We start from the raw sequence: 23300 nt of genomic DNA, 5'->3' as shown, positions 1-23300 counted from the left end.
TTTTGTTTATTTACTACGTTGGAGGTGAATACATATAAAAATACAGGGTCATACTTTTCCTGTGGTCTTTTTTACTGTATGTCTGTCATCACAAGACACGTTGTGTAAGGAAATGATTACTGGTTCACTGAACCATAGCAGTTAAAATGGTGGCCAACAAAAAAATCAAAAATGAGGGCTCAGTCTCACAAATGGATTCAGATTGCCCCACTTCAGACAAAAATTTGGTGTCCACTTAGTACCTTAATTCAGAAAATGGCGTGTCCGGACACATGAATCTCTCAATGTAGAGATGAAATTTTAAATATGCAGCTTCCCTGGCATCTGAGGATTTGTAACTGCAGGGCCAGGAGCACCTTGGCTGTTTGACCACACTCTCCTCATTCCACCACAAACTCACAGAATTCTGGGAAAGGCTCAATCACCAAGCTAGGTATTCTGATTGCCTAATGTATACTGGGCACTGAGCTCAGGTGGATGAAAACATGTAGCTGTTGTCCACCTTTGCTATAGTAACACACTGCTGTGATACCCATTTGGACTTCAGCCTCTATCTCCACCTGCAACACGTCTGCTTTCTCCCTTGCTCTTCACACTCCCCATGAAGGGGAGCAATTCCTACAATTCTCCAAGGCTCCCATGAGCAATTTGTTCTCCCCAGTATACCCATGTCCATAGTCAAAAGCAGTTCAGCATGACAGTCATCCCATATGAACTCCTATCTTCTTTGACCTGGCTGTTGGGCAAAATCTGGCCAAGAGCTGCTGGCCAGCCAGGAGGTGTGCATGTCCTGACTGCCCAGCTGCTCTGCACATCTGCACACCTTCACATCAGTGCAATCACAGCTGGCAGCCAGGCTAAACAAAGAATTTCAAAACCTGACATAATGGTTACAGAAGGAAGAAGAGCACGAGACTGCTGTTTGCTCCATGCAGTCTGAACAAGCAGAATCAATAAATCATTAAACCTACAACTTCCCTAGGAAAGGTGATGAAAGATGACATCATCTTTTAATGTGACTTGGTAAAACATTAAAGCTTGTAATTTGAACTGCAATGTATTGGTCAAAAAATTCAAGACTCATATCTTCGAGTGATGAATAAGAAGCAATTTGTTGCAGACATATACAAAATATTTCCTTCTTCCCTTAAAAAAATTAAATAGAAGCTTCTGTACTGAAGTACTTTTACATTTCTTAGAGGTTCTTAGGAGTATCAATGCTCAGAAATACCAAGGAAATAATTTCTGCACAATATCAACTGCCACCCTCCATGTGTGCTTTTTGATGCAGTTTCCAGCTACTTTTATCATGTCGCATTTTTTCTATATCGTGACTCAGTTCAAAACCAGAGAGGACAGAACTACTATACTAGAAGCAAACATAAATCTGGTATTTCCTAAGTCTCAAGTGCTTTTCTTCATAAACTAAGTACCATTCATTTAATGGCTGATGAATTCCTTTAGAAATGTATTTTTCTCTCAAAAGTAAATTTTCGAAACTGGTGCAGAAAAAAAAATACGATTACCATAAAACCACCTTTCTAATACTTGCAAGTGATTGTGTAGCCACATTATTTTAAGATCATAAATAGTTGGCCCTGATAAGTAATATGCATTCCACTTTAATCAGTGCAATCAAGAAAAAAACAGAGTGCTTCATGGTGCTGAAACAAAAAAAGAGAGCTGACACCAACTGTACTGCTCAGCCAAGGCCTAATTTCATCAAAGAAAAATTGCTTTTCAGAAAAAGCTTTGTTAATTTCTGTAGGCATGTCATTAGCATGATAATAAACCACACTGGGAATCTGTTTTGCTATTTCTAGGCTTCTACTCACAAACAACGAAGATTACATTCCTACATCTATCAATGCTGGAAGCAAACACTCTCAGTTGCCCTGTTCCCTGGAGCTCCATGGTTCCTTATATAAAGTGAGCAGGGGATCCCAAAATCTGCAGTAAAGAACTGTGGAAGTATCATCTAGACAATAGTCTTTGATGTCTTTACAGAGATCCATCTGGAGTGTATGACAAAGAGTCCTGCACAAATATGAAAATATAAGCACTCTGCACCCAGAGCTTCCACTCTAAATTAGGAATTACAGAAATTGATAGGTAATAGATTAAAGAGAATAAAATAATACAATACCAAAAAAAGCACATGCAAAGCTACTGTGAATGATACTAGGACAACCACATTACTCCTCTTGGGAAAGCAATGAGACAAAAAGAAAACAGCAGAATAGTACTGGGCTACAGCTCAAACATGGATGACTACAGGGGATGAGAAACAAGACATCTGGGTGTAACAAATGAGAACAGTAAAGAAAGCAGGACAGACAAAGGTTAAAGAAGGACATCATGATCTTAGTGAAAGAAAAAATACCTTGTGTGAGGAGAGGGAACACAGAAGTCTCACAAGGAAGGAAAACAGCAGGTAGAGTTAAAAAAAAAAAAGGCAGGGTGTCAAGAAAAAGGCAGAAAGATGTCACAGGCCAGGGAATTAACACAGAAATTTCCACATTTCAAAGAGAACCACAGAAAGGAGGGATGAAATAGCAGAAATTAAAAGGAAGAATTTGAGGATCTTGAATAAACTGAAATGGAAAAAGCAGAAAATGTGGTGCTAAGGAAAAAATGCAGGTAAAAAGAATCATACCATGGTTTGGGTTGGAAGGGCTCTTGGAAATAACCTGCAATGAGCAGGGACATTTTCAGCTAGATCAGGTTGTTCAGAGCTCCATTCAACCTGACTTCAAATGCTTCCAGGGACTGAGCATCCACCAACTATTTTAAGTTAGAAATCAGACTAATGAAGCTATTAACAGTGTCACAGAAGTGATGAAAGGAGTATGGCTTCTGGAAATAATGTGTATATAAAAGTGACAAGATCTGAAACGGCTCAGGAGAGCAAGGGGGACGGAAGCATGAACCCTCCAGGACTGGGTACAAGGCTATAGGAAATGGGGACAGTAGCAAAATTTCCTGGGGCAGAAGGAAATTAGACACCTGGTATCTGCATAGAGGAAGACTATTTGCGCTTAGCTACATTATAACTGAAGATTCACTGAGGAGAAAACAAACAGGCAGGAAGGAAAATGAACAGTGTGAAAAAGGCCAAGCACTGAATAGCTAGAACAAGTAAATGAAGAAAAGTAGGACAGATAGAGGATCAAAGAACATTTCCTAAAGCCAACACTAAATGCATAACAATATGTGGGGAGGAGTCAGTTAAAGATGAACAGTTACAGAATTTTTGGAATATTCATTAGGAAGAAGATGGTGGGTATAATCCTCTGAGCACAGTAATGTTAACACTTAGAAGCAAAGACATGCTGACTTAGAAAGTGACATGATGCAAACAGGGAAACTGCCTTTTATTTCTAAAGCAGATTTAGAAAGATGAAAGAAAATAAATGAAAGGAAGTCAAAGAGTACATGACAGGAAAGACTGAAATAATCAACTCTCTCTTTTGCATAAACAAACCACTGAGATTTTATACAAACAAACCTAAACACTGGGTAGTGATACAGGCTGGAAAAGTGGAATAGCAGGGTAAAAAATATTGAATGAAATATATTCATCTCAAAGAGGCTTGAAGAAATTCACTGCAGTGTACCCACAGATAGCTTGAAACCACTAACTAAATCAGTGGACCTGGTGAAGGACATAACCCAAAACAGATGTCAAGGAGTTCTTAGAAAAAACGTCTGGTAAGCAAAGACAATGAATCAAGTGTGACACCACAGTGCTCTATCTTATGTTCAGTATTTTTCACCATTTTCATGAACAGCTTAAATGGTTCAGTGGTAACACTGTTCATGGCACCAAGTCAGGAAGCATTGCAAGAGCTTTGGGGAACAAGATGTCAATTCTGAATACTTAACAAACTGTACAAATGGTAAGATAAAACTCAGTACAGAAAAGAAAGTAATTATCAGTTCTACTCTCAGACATTAATACAGTCTAAAATATAATGGGATAGGCACCAGTACTGCACAAAACACTCTGCTCTGGTCTTCTTGAACACAAATGAAAAGACTGAAAAATAATGCTCTCAGAAAAGCCAAACAATCCTGGGATTAGTAGCAGACATCCCACACTGCAGCACTACAGTAATTATTCTGGCACTGGTAAAATTTCAGCTCTAGATACTTCAGTCATGAATTACGAGCATTTATTAATGTAATTTCTTTATAAAATTGAATGTGAATGACAAAAGATCAGAAGCAAACTGATAAAAAAATTTAAAAGACAAAAATAAAATTATAAAATAAGAAATAATAAAATAAAACACAACACATGAAAAAAGGTTGAAAGACTTTAAAATACGAGATGGAGGAAAGAGACAACAGTCTCCCAATTAACTATGTTGTTGCAATAAGAAACAATAGTCAATTTTTTTCTCCAAGTCAGTTCTACTGTCTACTCTGTAAAACAAGAAGTGAGTGAACTATTTTGAACACAAGGAACTCAAGAACAGAAAAAAAAATTAATTTTAAAGAAATATTCAATTCCTATGAAGCTTACTTAGAAGTAAATTAGTTGTAATTAATGCTCAGTTTTAGAACAAAATTACATTGAGAAATGCTTGGAATCCATAGTAGACGACAAACCTAACACTGCTTTAAAATATCAGGAAAAGCAATATATAGCTCACAGAAATTCCCTCCAGACTTACATATTGCAATGCCACTGCAAGTTTCACATACCACTTCTTTTTCTAGCTTTACATTAAAAAAGCCTAAAATATTTTAATTGCAGAAAAGTAATTCTTTTTAAGCTCAAAGGTTAAACTCAAGTTTCTAAAACAAAAATTGACATGTCTAAGAATACTTTGGGTTTTCACTTAGTGATGTATGTCTTGAAAATTTCAAGAAATCTTATGGCTTATATCCCTAAAGACATTTTTAAAAAAACTTTCCTTATGTTACAATTTAAGCATTTATATTGTTTCATCCCAATAGAGGTAGGTTTTCCACTTGCTGTTATAAATAAACCACATACCTAAGGATAAGTTCTTTAAGAGTGCTGGAATGCTGTAAAGTGAGGTTAAATATGTAATTTCAGTTGAGCAATAAATGTCACCTTATTTTATTACTCTGTTCATGTAAGCATAAAATAGTAGTCCATGACTGCCCAGATAATAATGGATGAAAGCAATGATGTGTCACAGAAGCAGAATTTTGATATTAATAGACAGTGCTTTTAAAGCAGCATCTTCCTCTTTCTTTCTAAATATAAGGAGCATCCTCCATTCTCAAAGAAATTATGGAGCTGCATTTGATTTCATCACCTCAAAAGACAGCTCAAATACACTCACCTGTTCCATCATCTACGTTCTCTACTTCCATCACTTCTGTGTTTATTCTGCCCCGGAAAAGGTAACGGTGGCCGTCTGTAGATGCTTTGCTGTTCTTCAATCTCCTGAAAAAAGAAAAAGCAGAAGAGCACGTCATCAACTATCTTTTTCTATGTTTCTACACTGCTACCTGTACATGCAGCATTTGGAGACCACTGTAAGGATCACAACACCCCAATGCCTGTGCAATTGGACAGTGGAACCCACTGCTGAATGGGATGCTGCTGATGGAAATGTAAAGATGCTATGGCTGGTAAGAGTCAGCTGCAAATTCCTGCCGGAATGAGAGCTCATCGGGAAAGTCTCATTCTGTAAAGGCTTTGCTCCAACACTTTGGTACCTACATGCCGTTGTCTGCCATCAAAGACAAAAAAAAGGAGAGCCTTTCCTCCTAGCTGATGTGGTCTCCCTGTTAGTCTAGAAATTCAGCATGGGGGTAGTGTGAATGAAAAAATTAAATGAGAACATCTTTGGGTAGAAATCTTGACCTACGTACATTAGCATCATAAGTGGGATTTATGCAGGGAAGAATGAAGACAACATCTTTCCCTCCTAACGTAGGAGTTAACCAAGAATTGTAATTAAGAATTGCTGAAGTTTGTGGCCGTTTCACTGCAATAAATTCCAAAGCACTTCGCATTGCTGTAACTGTTCACAGTGAAGCCAATGCCTTTGGAGAGCCCCAGTTCTAGACAGCTTTTCACACCTCAGATAAACAAGGGATTATTGTCTATCCATTTTTGCCTACGATGATAATTAATACTGTATATCAAACAAAGGTCAGTTCCTAAGAATTAAGGATCTCCTGAATTTTGACCTTCATCCACTCCAAAGAGGTACTAATTTTCAGAAAATTACCTGCCTCTCAATCATTACTTTATTACTGTCTTATGAGTAACACTACTACCCCATAGATTTATTATTCAGAAATTGAGTAATACAATAAAAATACAAAGAAAGCAAAAAAGCAAAGCCAGCATAAAGCATAAAGTTTCAGTATTACATGTTTTTTCTTTCCAAAGTGATTAAATCCAATTTAATTTCTCATCTTCAACTCTGAAATTATATTCGAAATTGCATTACTCCTATATCTGGACCATGGTACCAGCCAAGGACACGACTGTTCAGAACTAAAGAAACCACAGACAACCTTTCATGTAGTTTGTGATTTTCATCCAGTAGTGCTTTTTAGTGAGAATATGGCTACAAAGATATGCAACTTAGTGGAGGACAATGGAAAAGATATTATGTAACCAGCAACTTATTTGTAATTTCTGGAAAATAACAAATATCAGAAATTTTTAAAAGAAGATGTATCATGTACCCAGGAGTCTATCAAATATCTACCCAGTATTTAGGGGCTACTCTAAAACAACTTCTGGATTAAAGAGACAAATTTGAGCATCAAGAGGGATATTTGCACATAGGAGAACCCTCATTTCTCACAACATTATCTACAGAAGTTTGTTGCTGAACTAAGGAATTGCTCATTGGAATGCAGCAAGCAGCAGCTTTCTGGTTGTTTTCCCCGATTACAAATACAAGGCATGAAACTCTTGAATATGTTTGAATAAGTCTCTTGAATAGAGACTCATTTTATCTCACAAGCTACAATATTAATTTGTTTGAACTAAAAATTCAGACTGTTTACACTTCCTAGAAGAAAGTGAGGCCATCACATTTAACCTGCTGTGGAAGGCTGACAAAACAGATTCATTTTCCCCACACTTCACCACTAGGATCCTGCATCCATATAATTTTTTTCCAGTTGCTTGAATTAGATAATTCTCTTTGGTTGGTAAGTTTCTTCTAAAAATGCCAACTTTTATGCTGTGGTTCTTATGGAACACCATACCCATGATTAGCTCTACTGTGAGAAAAACACATTATTTTTGAAAGCAATCATTTACCTGTGCTTTTTTTTGCAGTAGACCAGAAGATTATCAAAAAGAAAAAATATCCTCTCCTGGATATTTCCTGCTGAAATTTTTAGTAGTAGTCCACTTCGCAGCATTTCTGTACATGTATCTGTGATGTTGGACCCCTAAAATTGAGTGGAAAGAGATTACTCTTTCAGGAAGAACTGAAGTACTTTGCATCAACTAAGGGAAAGTTTCTTATACAAATTAACAAGTATAACAATTCTCTGGAAAGAACAAGTCATGGTAATTTATTGCATTGTAATTATGTAATAATCTGTAATAATGTTTAACACTAGCTTTGTGAATAGACACAGTTTAATCACAAAAAGTTTACAAATTATATTACTTTTGTGAAAAGACCTCTCCTGAAAATCAGGCCAACTTTATCCAGTAACTCCTATCCTCAGTAACTTTACTCAGAAATGTCTTAAAATGGGGCTTTACAAGACATCATCTGTGCCATGATGAAACTGGAAGCTGAAGCAACCTGGGATTTGAACATTACTAAGGGTAGATACTTCTACACTAGATTAGGCTAAGCACAGAAACAAAAATTAAAAACCAACAAGATATAAAACTTGGGCAAAACTAAGAGTGGCATGTACAGCTAGGACTGCCTAGTATACTTCCTCCTAAACTACTCCAAAGACATCAGAATTTTGGTAAGGTTTAGATGTTTGGGATTAAACTTCCCACGCCTCATTTTTGCTTCAAGACAGATCATTCATGTGAAAAGGCTGTCAGCCATTTTCATAAAATTTAATGAAAGAGAAGCAATGTTAAAGAAGAAAAATTAAAAAAAAAAAAGAAAAAGAAAAATTCATGGTACTTCTATGTCTTGCAAAGAGAAATGTCCCTCTCAAGGAAGCCTACCTTGAATTCTGAGGTGCATTTTGCTAATCTGAAAAATCATGTTCCTGTAGGACTGAGCTGCTGTCCATGTGCTTGCCCATCCAGACATGCAAGCCTATTGATAATTTTATTATCTATTGTGCTGGCTGCATCAAGCACACACCCAGGGTCTGCAGAGTTTCCTGACTTGAGGGAGTCAAAGCCAGCTTGGAAAACCTGCAAAAAGCCAGGACTCTCCTGTCATCTACCCATGTTCTGAATAGTTTAGGCATGTGATAGCTGCAGTTACTTCCTCTTCTTGATCTAACCACAGTAGTCCAAAGAAAAATGGATTCAATTAAGAGCCAAGAAGCGATCACGCATTCTGCTCTCACAGTTCTTCATCCTTCTGTCCATCCTCTGTATGTCACAGCTGTGAATATTGAGCAATAGCTCAGACTGTCCTAAGGAGAATGCAGTCTGTTTACAGAGATAAGTGAGATTGCACAACCATCACACTGGAACACAATCCAGGTCTCTAAACAAAGCCACTTCAGGATCTGTATTAACTAACCACTAGTGCTTCCATTCAGGATCAAGTGATCAAACAAGTCAAAGATGAATGTCACCTATAGCCACTACAGCATATTTACCTTCCTAACACAGCATCAGTCCCAGCATGGCAATTTTACAGTTTTATTCAAAATCAAACACTGAAACATTTTAAAAGCACACTCAATGATATAAATTAGGCATAAATTAGGACTGTGTGCAATGCTTGTTGACTATAATTACAGAAAAACAGGTCACTTTTTTCAATTCCATTTCATTGTTTTTGTGTATTAAAGAGTAAACAATATCTTATTCTGTGTTTCAAATTTGCTGGAATAGTACTTACTAACAATTTGCATTTTAAAAGGTTGGATACTTTCTAAAGGGTCTTGGTTTGTTTTTTACACAAAACTTCAACTTGGCAGAAAAATAGTAGTTTTCTGTAAGGAAGCCAAAAAATATCAGCTTAAGGCTTCAGAATTGTACAAGAAATTTCAGCTTTCTAAAAAAGGTTAGAATTCTTTTCACAGAGAGGATTTTATAAAAAAAATTGTGTTTTCTTATTGAAGAATTTAATTTTCACTATAGAAAAACACAACCTTTCCCCAACAGTCCTAACAAGATCTGCTACTGTGCCAGCATCTTGTTATAAAATAACACATTTAATACATATTTTAAGTATATATAATTCAGGCTACCTGACTTACTTACAATCACCTCATTCATGATTCAAGTTTAACGTGACAGTATGGCAGTGAGGGTTGTCTGTCCCACATTGCTACCGTTCGTTATCCTCCTAATTTTGTTCCATTTGTAAAATATACCGCTAGGCAATGAAAACAAGGCTCTAGAGATACTTTTTTCCCTCTGAGACATTTCATCCAAAGACTGAACAGTGTCAATGTCACTTCTCAGATACCTTCTGACAAGATCAAAACCCATGCTGGTGTGATCGCAGGTCAGTGAATTTTGTTAGGGCTGTTTTATTTGCTGAAGTCCAAGGGAATAAGAAAACAGGACCAGAAGTCACATCTTGTTGTCCTACATAACAGTGCAAGTGCAGGAAAATCCCCTGTCACTCCCCTGCCTATGTAATACTTAGGACTTGCCTGTTTCTAGACTTTAGGTGGGCATGGAGCTGAAATGGAGAAAAATGGAAGGGCATATTATCTGAAAGCACTGCTGTTTCTAATCTGGGGTGAGCATGGCTCTCCACCACATCCCTTAGAGATGAAAAACATGCCTGAGGAAGGATGAAGCAGAGAGCACACACAAGCACTGCCACATCTACCGTGCAATTCAAAGGGCCGACAACCATAACAAGTTTTCATGAAGGATGGAGCTACACCTTAACCCTCCAATGGGTACTCAGCAGGAACACCAAGCTACAGCTGATATCCAGCCCAGTAGGACAATTCACTCATCCAGCTCCAAGCTGTCCCTCTCATGGGGGAAGGGTCAAGGCTGCAGTAACATATGAGGGGTCATCCTCATCTCAGAAACAGGTGAGACTTTCTGCTGCACAGCTAAACCTGAACACTACCTACAATATTTTTGGAACAAGTATTACCAAAACCTTCTGATACAAATGTGTTTTCATTAAGCAGTCACACTGAAACTACCATAGGAATTTCCAGTATGAGCAACTTGAACTTGAAGAGCAATTTGCTATTTCAAAGTTTTCACGGACATTTAAACTCAGAGCTTGTAAGAGGAGATGACAGAGTTGCTCAACCTAAATGTGAAATCACTACTACTATGCTACTCATTCTTCTGCATATTTAAAGTATCTGCAAGTAGAAATCATGAGCTATGTTCAGTGAAACCAGTGTTTCTGTAATATGTCAATTTGAAAATGCCATGTATTGTAGAAACAAACCTATTTTAATCATCTTCCAACAAATCACATAAATAATTCAGTTGGGGGAAAAAACAACCTGCAAAGCAGACTTATACTGTGAATCTAGACTAGTTTTGCCTCCATCTGTCCTACTGGATCACTAAAGAGTGTTCAGTAATCCTCTTCTGTGGGTAGCACCCCAACCAAATACTCTGTGCCCTCTGAGGAGAGCTGCTATGGAAATTAAAAGCCCATCAAATCTTGGAGCCTGCTGGCTATTTAGGTATAACTGGCTTCTGATAACCATAGGTGTCAGCCAGACATCTTTGAATCTAACTAAGGAAACAGCTAAGGTGAGAGGTCTGAAATGTAGGCTACCATGACCATATCAAAAAATAAAAACACTGGAAGGAGAGAGACTATATCTGAGGTAAAATATTACTTGATGATATGGAATCACATCAACGAGTAATTTTTGGAATTGAAAGGAACAGAATACCCCATGCTACTGTCACTAAGTGGCCTATGACTCACATTGGGTTGTTCAGCTTCCAACTTACAAACAAATGCAACGATTTTATTTTTTCTTCTCTCACTGAAACATCCACGCAAATTTTACTGACAGACTCCTTGAGCTGCTGAGCCATTCTCCAACTGAGACAGCCACCTACACAAGTTCTGAATTCAGGTGAATAAATTAAACAATTTAGGAAATTAAGTGAGAAAGTCATTATATTCAAAATCATCTTTCTTGAAACAGATGTTCCATTTTTTTCCATGAATCTGTATTTTTATCATAATAAACACAAGCTTCATTTTATGACACTTAAGTATAGGAATTCAAGTCATGCTTTGATCAGATCCTAAAAATAGTCTTTATTTTTTTCCCTTTCCTTCTAGTTGGGGCCAAGCAATGTGCTAAGCATTTCCTTCTGGAAGGAAATCTCCAACAAGTTTGCCTCTTTATTTTCAGCATTGCAGAAAACCAGATGTTTATTTAATTAAAACCACTCTCAAACATTGCATTCAGGAACTTTTGTTTTTGTAGATGTTGTTGGGAATCCTTCAAAATACTGTTAGCTCATATACATGCTCTGGAATTCTTGCTATTTCAAGGACTAACCTTATACTATGTCTGAAAAAAGATGCACATCTTAAGATCAAGGCAATTTTGCCAGATTGTGCACACTGTGGTTGCCATATGATATCAAACCCAATCAGCTAAAATACAACAAACACCACATAACTCTACTGGAAACATCCTATTTTAAGACAATGGCACTCTTTCAGAGTTCAAGCACACGTGAAACCCTAAAATGAAATCTAGGAAGAGGGAAGGTGGAAAAAATAAAACAAAAAATCAAAAGAACAACCCACCAAGGCTGGTAGGAAATTACTTTGTTACGGAGTAGAGAATACATTCTGAGCACAGGGAAAGTCTGTTTCAAATGCTTATGTCCATACTGTTACCATTCCTTCTTTATTGTTACATTTGCTCATTAACACATTTCCAAAAGCAACCATATTTCCTACCAGATGTTTTACCTAGAATTCAGAAGAAACTTAATGCAGGAAAGCGCATTCCCTGTTCAGGGATAGAGGTTTGAGAACAGTAAGCTCTTAACCAACTTATATGACTAATAATGCACTGAGTTAATAATACTGTAACTTTATACTTGAGTGTGTTCATTAAGAAGGATTTGACAAATATCTGTGACTCAGACACTGGAAGCAACTAGAAGAATTTTAATCACTGTAGTGCAGTATAAAATTTAATTGAAAAGTAAAAAGTCATAGAAGGAATAAAGTGGTGATAGACAATAAGGATTATTTAGCAAATTTCCTTGCCAGAAAGTATTGAGCACTTAATTTGCAATTGCTCCTATCATGAGGTTATCACATAAACATTTAAATGTTCAGATACACTAACCTTCACAAGTTACTGCTGATGACAGCAACTTCAAGCTAATTATAAGAAGGAAGCACATTTCCACCTAATCTAAAGAAGGAGCTGTTAAGTGATGTCAACTAGACCTCCTCTCTATTCGAAAATTTAGAATTTTACTTTATATTAGTCCTCTGTTTTTTAAAATCCTACAAACAATACAGTAGCATTTGCTTTCAATTATTTTCTTTTATTTCTGATAGAGGGTTACAAATAAGGGCAGAAAGTTTTGTCTGAATATGGACCAGCAATTAGATCACTTTTCTACTTGCTAAAATTCCTTCTCATGGTGAATTTCAGTGGTATTTCATAGTGAACATCCTCCACCAAAACATTACAGTGCACTGAGCTCCAGCATGAGATGATGTGCCAGAAATGGAAAAGCAATTCTTGAAAATGCCTCTACACAAGGAAAAAAATACCTGAAGTGAAGCATTTCAAATCACACAATGCACTGAAGAAACATGAAGAATTTTGATTAAAGTAAAATTAGTCACTTAATCCACATTTAGAATGAACCAAATCTTCCTACACTACTCAATTAATGACAAACCAAAGGTTTGCAAAAGTCCACTGATCAGGTGATTTCACATGGAGCATACAGGAAATAATTATGTGGTGTCATGGGTAGTATTTAGGGGGGGGTCTTTGTTCAGATCTGTGCTCCTTTCAGACAGTGGCTTGTTCGGCTGAATCCTTCTGGATGACAGGGGAAAGCTAAATCCACTACTGCAGAACCAGAGCATATCCTTAGGCACAGCAAACTACACGAAACAGCAGGTACAGTAAAATCAGAAGGTGCAGGGAGGGAACAGAGCCATGCACAAACTATTTCTTATTTCTGCTTTTTCACCTATTACTACAAATATGTACTTAAAAGTTGCCCATTCTAGTCCATGTTCTAATTGTTATTTGTCAGACCTCGTGGGGAACTCTCTCAGTTAAAGTTCAGACAGGTCTTTCTTGAGGCTTTCTTTGCTTCAGTGTCCCATCCGCATCCCTAACCCTTCCTTTCCTAGGCACCATGCAAAGGAATTTCCCCACTATATAGACCGAGGTGTTTCAGTACCAGACTAATATGCAACAAACACATTTTTCTTGCTACATCTCCCAGTCTGCAAGCTTTCCACAAAGCTTAAAGAGATAAAACCTCTTCCGCCAGTTCTTAAGCTTTCTCAGGAAGAGAAGTAGCATATTTGAGCAAAGTATTCAAAAAAAGCAAAGGATTGCTTCCATGTTGAAATCTGCCTCAAAAAGCCTGCGTCTTTGGGTTTTTAAGCCAGTTTTGGCTATGGTTATACTGTTTGCTTTATATTTCCTTCATTTGTGCTGCCTTCCACCCCAGTGCAGTCAGCTCAGACACATCAATACAAAACAACCAAGGGAATTTAAAGATACACTCTTATCTGCACCTGCCTTCTCTTATGAACTAATTACAGTGCTCAGAATAGCTCAAAAGGAAGATTTTGGTGCTACAACTACTTGATCTTTTTTGTTTTCTTGGGGAAAGTGTGGCTCTTCTGGTTACTACTTAAAATTCTAACTCAGAACCAGATCTATGGTTACTTCACAAAACTTGGTTGGAACACTAAAGTTCTTCCATTTGCAAACCATTAAAAAGCCCCACAAATCTCACACAGATTCCATTGAATATGTCTAAATTAGGTTAGCTCACCCAAAATTAAGAGACTACCAACAAGCTGACAAAAACAATAAAAAAAATTTTCAACCAGACAAAGTGCTGCTAGGCCAGCCTAGACAGCAGTAAAATAAAATCAGCATTTAAATTAGGATTTATAAATGTGTCTGTGTGCACAGATATACGTTAATACAAATGCTAAATAACTATCCTCCCTTGAAGTCTGCTATTTCATACAGCATTGCTCAGTCATGGACAACTCAATTTACAGAGTAGATCTCAAAAGCTGTGACTTCACAGAACTGTGGACTTGACAGAACCTCAGGATCACAAAACAATGCAACACATACTTGTGGAAAACTGTTACTCCCTCCTCAACACAGAAAGCAACAAATCTTATGACAGTAATGACAGTACCTCCCATCCTTCAACGTGAGACTGCCATTCTTCCAAAAATTCTAATTTTTCCATTTGTCTCTTGGCCTCATTTATGTTGGAACAGACAGCTTTCATGGCCTGGAGAGCTTCCATTAGGGCTGCATAGTCACTGTGCTTCCTTGGAGTTCGCTTCAGTAATTCCTATTTAGACATAGAAAAAAGGGGGGCGGGGGGAGAGAAGGGAAAAAATAAAAGAAAAAAAGAAACCAGTCTTTGATCTCTAAAGGTCCATTACAGGAGACTTAAACCAAACCAGCATACAAAAAGAAAATAGCCACTCTTCTCTTTTGTTAAGCAGAAAAGTAGCAACCCTTCTAAAATGGTCCTAGGACACTAAAATTCAAGAGTAACTAATTATTAACAATACATAATCATCATGATTTTGGAAGAAGTTTGCATTTCAGCTACTTTCTCCTCCAACAATGTTTCTTCATGTTGAGCTTTGGGGTTTGGGTTTGTTTGTTTTTTATATTCTGCAGGATACAACTGTTCAAGAGCAAGGATAACAATTCTGCTTAAAAAAACAGTAGTTCTCTAATGTCAAAATTAACACCTGCCTTTCCTGCAACTCAGGGCAGAAAACACATTCCTTTAGCTCCACACTATTGTTTAACCTCTTGCAATGCAGCAAAGCAGTCTTAGGTGACTCACTGATTTCAGATGTACTGGCAGCCATGCTGATAAACAAAACTGGAGTCACCAGCATCTGTTAGAGATTTCCCATCTCAAACTACCAACTCCCCATTTACAGCTGGGCTGGCTGAGAACAGCCCTCAGCAAAGCCCTAACCCTGCCACCACCACACCCTGTATTCAAATTTTCTTAATATATTCATTTCATTGCTCTAGAGTAATTCATTAGTCATTTTTCCCTGTTTTATCTGTATGCCTTTCAAAAACAGAATAGAAAAATCATTTCAAAATAGACCAAGGGAACTGTAAAGCCACAGCTATCTCAGATGACTCACACCTCATTGTAGTGATTGTATTTTCAATCTGTTTTAAAAACTTTTTTTATTCTAATCTGTTTCTTACTAGATTTTTTATGTCATATGCCTCACAACTGGCAACTTTGCAGATCAACACTCACACATGCATTGTGAAAAACGATGTTCAATAGTCATTTTTCAGGTAGCTTTTAGAGGAGAATCTGGTCTGGTTTTCCTCTCAGAGTTTGGAACAATAAACAATACAAGATCTTAATTTGTTAGGCAACAATTTTCTTGAAATACTTACTTTTTTGTATTTTATTTCCTAACAGAGTAAATTACAAATCCAGATATTTGAATATCTAATATTTATCACCACATTAGCATTTTTCATTTATTTAAGCTGTCACAATATGATAACAATAAACATATAATTGTACATAAAACCATTTACGGCACCTTACTGTTACTCCACAGCTTTTCTTGTGAAAAAATCCATTAATATTTTTCATTTTCAGTTCATTGATGGTAAATTAGCACCATCGAAGTACACCACCAACAAACTCTGCTATCCCAAGCATTTTAAGCAAGGGCACGATTGAACCCAACTGAAATTAGTCTCATTAAACTCTCCCAAATAGCTCACTTCTGCCCAACAATGGAGAGGCAACCTTACAACTACAAGCAGAACAGAGCTAATCATCTCAATCCAGCCAAGCTCCTCAGTTCTTTTAATACTGATGTCAGAAGACTGGCCACCAGCTTTAATGGGAGCAAGGCTGGGTCCAATATCTTAATAAAGAGATAATTCACTGCATAGAAAGATTGTTCCTGCCGTTCAGAAACATGCTTAGCAACCAGTTTTATACAGGAAGTGTAAAGTCCTCAATAAAAATCTTGTGAGTACCTTCAAAAGAAGGGGATACTTGCATATTCTCTGTATTGGTGTCACTAGATATCCCTCCAGGGGTACGTCTGTGTTCTTGCGTCCTCCAAGGAGCATGCAGTTCTGGAGTGGGAACAGGTTCACAAATTATTGAAAAACCCCAAGAAAATTACCAGAAATAAAGACAAGGGCATAGGTATACAGCAGTGTTTGGCTAAAGTATACACAAACTGTGTAAACATATATATATATATATAAGGAGGGAGGTTTGCAAGACTGTCAAAAGTACAGGCTTGAACACATGCAGAGGCTATCACGCATGACAAGGAAGTCAAAAAGGCAGAATGCAGGCCTCTCGCCTTAGTGCCTTCTTCATCCAGCCTGATGAAGAGGACTTTTTCTTACAGTTTGAAATGAAAAAACAGTAAATAAAATGCTCAAAATATGCTTTCAGACTTCAACAAACAAAAATAAAAATATTTCCAGGTGACCACTATAGCTGCTGCCGTTTCTAAAAAGCATTTGTCCTATTAAGTAGTACCAAAGATGGTTTGAATGTTTGAATATGGCCATCCTATTAACATTTAATTTTTTGTTACACACTTCAAAAAAAAACTCAGGCTCTATTTTCATGTTTCTATATTTAAATTTGATGTGCAATGAATAAAATATCCTAAAGTCATGGGCAAAAAGGCTATTAAAAAGTTTCAACAAGACATGTGATTATGGAAGCAGAGAGTAAATTAAACATTGGGTGGAAGTACCCAATAAAAGCAGCTGAGAGAGAGAAAAGAATAAGGGCTTTTGGGGATAAGAAAACACACAAAGCACACCACAGCAAATATTTGGAATTGCTGGAATTAAAGTTTAAGTACATAAATACCTAAAGTAATGATGACAATTATTTTATGGAGAGATCAGAGGAATTGTGATGCAATGGCATGAGATAATCTCAGCTTCAAAGAACAAGTTGTCTAAACTGAGGACACTAAACAAAAGCAGTTTAAGACAGCCAGATGAGATGTCGACACAGGCCACAGATCTGGATGCAGACGCATTGTTGATGGAACAGAGGCTGCACAACTGGGTGGCCACCCAACACACCTATCCTGCAACCAGTGCTGCTAGGGGATCTGCACAACCACTTCTAAGTCTCTTTGTACTCATGCTTAACCAGCTTCTGCCTTATTCTAAGGGATGCTTTAGCCTAAAGGATTTCACTTCCTAACACAAAAGCTTTACTGATAAAGACCAAGTAAGATAATGGCAATGCAGACTATAGTTGTTATAACAACTGCCTCTATACTCAAAGCCTCAAAATTTCTGCTTTTAGCTCCCAGTAATCTATAGATAACCACAACTCTAATGACCCAAACACCAAAGAAGGCTTTGACTGTGCTTTCAAATCATGCCCTAAATCTATGAGGAACACAAACGAGATGAGAAAGACCTCTGCATGTGCCCCAGAGCATCTATAACAGACACACCATGAACTGCCACAATGGCACACTTGGCTTCCTCTGTCACAAAAAAAGCTCTTTGCCATCTTTCTCCAGAGTATTTTGCTTTTTGCCTCTGTAGTCAGCATTCACCCTTTCTTCTTGAGTCTGGCCATGCTGTTCCCAATACAAGAGCCATGTCTATGAAGCTACCCAGTCTGGGACAAAGTAAAATATACTGTGTCAACCACTGAGGAAAAATAGGACAACTTTGAAGGAGTTTTTAACTGTGAATAACCATTTCTGTGTAAGAGATTCTTGGCAAAAAGGCAGATGATGCCTCATGTCACACAGTATCTCCCACAATAAGGAAATTCCCACACTGCTCATTAACTTGGCTGTAAGTGCAGCTGGGGACTCAGATCTGGTATCTTCCAAAGCATCAGTGAGCTGCAATAGGACTTTACCAAGAACTCCGTCAACAGCAGTAGTGGAACCCTACTGCATGCTAAAAATAATTAATAAAATTAACTGAAGACTTGTGATACTGTCAGCATTGGCAGAATCTTTTCTTCTCAAACACATCTGTGATGCTTTGCTGAAAGGGTCATTTATTCTCCAGTCCCCAAACACAATGATCAAATCTGATCACTCCAAAACCTGATAGCATATCCATAGACACTTGCTCAGGTATTTAAGTTCCAATATAGTAGACTACTCATTTCAAAGCTGACCTTTTTACCACAGAACACCATGGAGGAAACACAAAAACCATTCCACACTGAATCCTGCTTTTAACAACTAAAATCACCTGTTAGCAAACTCAATATTTACGTGGAAATTTGTTTTGCTGTTGAAAAACCATGAGGACTATCACACCTAACACCTTCAAACCCCTCCTTACTTGTCTTATGAAGTGGAAGACGATTTATGGAGCTGTTTCTTTCACCTTGGATTAAGTCAGCATCTAAGATTAGAATCGCTGCTCAATGATCCACAACAAAAGATTTCTCTGTCTGCAATAGTACTTCTTCAGCTCCTTTCTATAACTCCTTTCCCTATCCCTCCACATCTATTTTATCCTATTCTTTGTCCTTTCTAGAGATTCACACCCTTGTGTCCTGGCCAGTATGTTCAAGGCATATTGCCTAATTCTGTATTATCTACAGATCCAAGCACAGCAGTGAAAATAAGATTTAACCACCCCCTTCCTCTGGAAACCACCCCCACCTAAAATTGTCTGCTAACCACTTGCAAGTGTGCTTGTACTTGTTGCATAGTGGAGGTGAAAAAAAATCTAAAAAATATGAAGTTAGAACACCAACTCAAAGTTTATTTACCAAAAGAAACGTCCGCACTGTTCTTATTTTGTTCAGGTCAAGAAGAACTTTCTGTGCCTTCTCGTGGTTACTACAGTACTCGTCATAGATACGGAATTTCTCCTTCTGCAGAAACAAAAAGAGACATTGTTTTTCACTTGTCATTTTGATTTTTTTTTAAATTAATAAAATGAAATGAACCCTTTGCAAAGCTAATATTCCTTCATTCTAGAAAGTCAGCTCTTCTTCATCCACTTATTATTTGAGGTCTAGTCTCAAATTATGAACAGTCTGGAAGCACCACTTGGGAATTTCAAGCACGGATTCATAGAAAACAAGGCTGAAAGGGACCTCAAGGATCATCTGGTCCAACCTTTCTTGGCAAGAGCATGGTCTAGACAAGATGGCCCAGAATCCTGTCCGGTGGAATCTTAAATGTGTCCAATGTTGATGAATCCACCACCTCCCTGGGGAGTTTATTCCAATGGCTGATTGTTCTCATTGTGAAATTTTTTTCTCTGGGGAGATTATTCCAATGGCTGATTGTTCTCATTGTGAAAAATTTTTCTCTGGTTTCCAACTGGAATTTCATGGGGAGAAACTTGTACCCATTACCCTTCCTATCATCCATGTGATTCTGTAAAATGGGAGTCTCCATCTTTGTAGCCACCTTTTAAATACCAGAACATAGAGATAAAGTCTCATTTAAGCCTTCTTTTCTCAAGTCAGTTCTCTCAGGCAGCCACATGGAACACTTCCCATGATCATCCTTGTGGCTCTTCTCTTAAACCAGTCCAGACTGTCCACATCTCTTTCATACAGCAGGGACCACAGAATTCCAACTGAACACAGAATTCCAGCTGTGGTCTAACAAGCACTGAGCAGACAGTGATAAGGATTTCTTTATCTCTGCTGGTGACACTGTAACTGTTGCATCCCAGCATACTCTTGGCTTTATTTTTTTTGTCACAGCAGCACACTGTTCACTCATATTGAGATGTTGGTCCACCAGGACACTGAGGTCCCTTTCCACAGAGCTGAGCCCCCATGTAGGTAGATGCCAGCCTGTGCTGCACTCCAAGATTATGTTTTCCCAGATGCAAGACTTTACATTTGTCTCTGATGAACTTCATAAGGTTTTGCTGAAATATTTCAGAGCTTGAATTACCACAAACACACAGGATAAAAACATACATGAAGAAAATGCAAAATGAGTGGCTAATTTGTTGACATTATTACCCAATTTTTCTGCTAACACTTGTTTTCAAATATGATCCATTTTTCTGCGAAGTTAAAAACTGATGTCACTCAACTTCTGTAAATTGTTTCCACTAACCATTAATAGATTTCTCCTGCCACAATGAATAATTAAAGACTTAACAAACAAATGGAACTCTAACCAGAGATAACAATGAAACCTGGACTTTTTGTTAGGTCTACAACTGAAAGCAAACCAATTTGTCTTTACGTTGCAAAGCTCTGTAACAGTAACATCCTTGTTTTGCTCCAACAGGAAAAATAATACTCCTAGAAACCAATTACTACAGGACATACAAACACACTCATTTGTAGAGGTACTGCAGTTGTTGGAAATAAAATATCTTCACAATCCAGAGCCATGGAGGTATTTGATCCAATATATACAATTCTTTACTAAATATTCACATTTTTGCATAGCACTAAGCAGGAATAAAAAGACAGTACTACTCTTGCTCCGTGCAACCTTGTACCTCCATCTAACACACACTAACAGCTTCGCCCAAGCTGCAGGGCTCAGTTTGGCAGCCTGAGCTGGTGAATATAAAAATGATGAAACACCAGAAGTGTCATTTAATATGTTCTTTCTTCACCATCCTCCCATCTCTTTTTTTTTTTTTTTTTTTTTTTGGGACATCACAGTAACCAAGAGCTGAACTTCAAAGTACTCTTCATTACGCAATCAGGTCATATTTAGGCTTCATGACTAGGTACACTTATCATCATGATAGTAATTAATAAAGGCAAAAAATAAAAGAAAGACGTAAAAAAAAAAAGCTGAAATAAAAGATAGCATACATAATTCAGAAAGCAGGTTCCAACTTCATGCTGTGCATTAGGTTCTGGCTGTAAACAATCCTCCACAAGGGACAGGAAGTTTTTGTGAACTGCAAGAATATCTTCAATATTTGAAAACAACATCTGCAAAAGAATAAAACATACATAAGTGAGACATCAGATACAAAACAGAAGGAAAAAAAACACAAGTAGGAGACTAACCTTAACTGTTTCTTCTGTGACATTTTTATCCACTTTGGCTGCAGCACATTGGATCATTCGGTGAAGAAAAGCCTGCATGAAACAAGACAAATAAGGAAAAAGTTATTTCAGGAAGACTTGAACAACTTCTGGCATGTTATGTTTTAATTTTTTCCCCAAACTGGATATAGAGCCACATCAGACTATTATTCAGAATCTAAAACAAGCTCTTTATTTATAAATCAATTAGTAGTCCTGTTATTCTAACATGATAGAAAGGCCTATCTACACAGTGTTAAAAAGAGTAAAATATTAATGAAGCTGAGAAACTGAACATTCTCTGAAGTACCACTTCCATCCTGCACTCATATTACAATCAAGCAAGAGAAAAATGTATTAATTTTCAAAATCTCACTCTATTACTTTACAAATTGAGCACAAGCCAAGCCAAAATAAGATGCTAATTTCCAAATTAAACTAATCAGGAGATACTATTATGTCATGTAACTTTTACCATAGCAACCAAAAGTCAGATTTCAGACATACTAATAATCAAAGTTATTGTAAAACAACAGTCAGCTGCACCTGGTTTTGCTTAATGAAAACTTTTCTGTCTTCCCTCCCCGAGAACCTAATTCCCAGTGATCAAATTAGAAGTTAGTAATACCACCAATGAAATGCCAAAATTGTAAGTTACCTTTTATTTTACATTCAAGAACTGGACACAAAAAGAAGAACCGTACAGTAAGCAATTCCAACAGGATTAAAATCTCAAGTACAAAGAGCAAAATTAATTTTTATTAATTTATTTCATGGCAAAGATGTTGGTATGTCCTAAAAAGTATCTAAAAACTGTAGACTAAAATCTTACATTGATAATTCTTCACACAGACATGCAAATTCTTCAGTCATTAAAACCTGGCACCATGAGTGCACAAATGTCATGTCTTTGATAGCCATTTAGCTCCAAGTCACTGTGCATTGTACACTGTACATGAGCTCATCTAAATTCTGGCGTGGTGCAAATTCCATAAAAGAGGCAATAAATAACCCCTGTATGGAAAGATAGCAGTCACAGCAGCCCTTTTTGCCCTCTGCTGGGACTTAACCATTTTCATTCCCAAGCAATGCTCCTTTCTCTGCTGAAGAGGACTATGTAACTGGCATTACACATTTTTATTACTGAAGAGTCAAATCTAGTTATCCAGGACATAAACTGAATTAAGTTTGGAATACTGCCAGCACACTGTATGTTTCCTATTGCTCTCTACAACGATGTAGATTTTCTAGTTCATTAAACCCGTCTTTTTCCTGACTATTTGTGCTTTCTTTTTAATGTTTTACTGGTGCTAAAAAAATGCCATTAACTCAATTGCAGCAGTTAACTGATGGTGGACGGCAGCCCTTTACATCATTCCTTGCTAAGAATATGCCTAGGAGTTATGGCAAATTTGCTGCATATATTATCTGTACAACCAATCCCAGAAAGAGTGAAAGCCTGCATGACTCTTAGTTAAAATTTGTAAGTTTTCACTAAACCATGCAACACCATTAAATATGCTTTAGAATTGAAGAGGAAAAAATAATTATAAGAACTATCTCTGAAACTCACGTCTATTTTTACTATCTGCAATATCTCTCTGTTCACATTATTTCCCCATAGACCAAACATACTGCTCATCTGCACTCATGTTATCTAAGAAGATCTTCATTTTTCTGTAACTCTGAAGGAAGGTGAACATTAAGCTGGCTGATAGTGAAACTAAGAAGGAACTGAGAGCTGAGGCATTCGTTATTCCCAAGTGATTTAAGACACTAGATGGGAGTCAGGAGGTCAAGAAGAGAATATATCAGCTGCAATAAACAGTTGTCCAAGCAGCACTGTCCCAGACATCACATCTGCAGAGGTTATCAGAAAATAAAACCAGGAAAATCCAAACTTTTGCAGAGCCTAGACACAAATCAC

General features: G+C 37.3%; 1 protein-coding gene across 1 annotated transcript in view; it reads right to left on the bottom strand.

Moving 5' to 3' along the window:
• Window positions 1-23300, bottom strand: part of PREX2 (phosphatidylinositol-3,4,5-trisphosphate dependent Rac exchange factor 2) — a 171693-nt gene that overhangs the window by 107234 nt on the left and 41159 nt on the right. Inside the window, exons 3-9 of the mRNA XM_038129126.1 lie at window positions 21356-21427; window positions 21155-21277; window positions 19121-19225; window positions 16363-16464; window positions 14507-14668; window positions 7271-7404; window positions 5322-5425 (exon numbers count right to left, since the gene is read on the bottom strand). Of these exons, the coding sequence (XP_037985054.1) occupies window positions 5322-5425; window positions 7271-7404; window positions 14507-14668; window positions 16363-16464; window positions 19121-19225; window positions 21155-21277; window positions 21356-21427 (802 nt within the window). The remainder of the gene's footprint in view (window positions 1-5321; window positions 5426-7270; window positions 7405-14506; window positions 14669-16362; window positions 16465-19120; window positions 19226-21154; window positions 21278-21355; window positions 21428-23300) is intronic.

Source organism: Motacilla alba, chromosome 2 (genome assembly GCF_015832195.1).
Source record: "Motacilla alba alba isolate MOTALB_02 chromosome 2, Motacilla_alba_V1.0_pri, whole genome shotgun sequence".
NCBI classification, from domain to species: Eukaryota; Metazoa; Chordata; class Aves; order Passeriformes; family Motacillidae; genus Motacilla; species Motacilla alba.
This window is presented reverse-complemented; position numbering and strand designations above follow the sequence as displayed.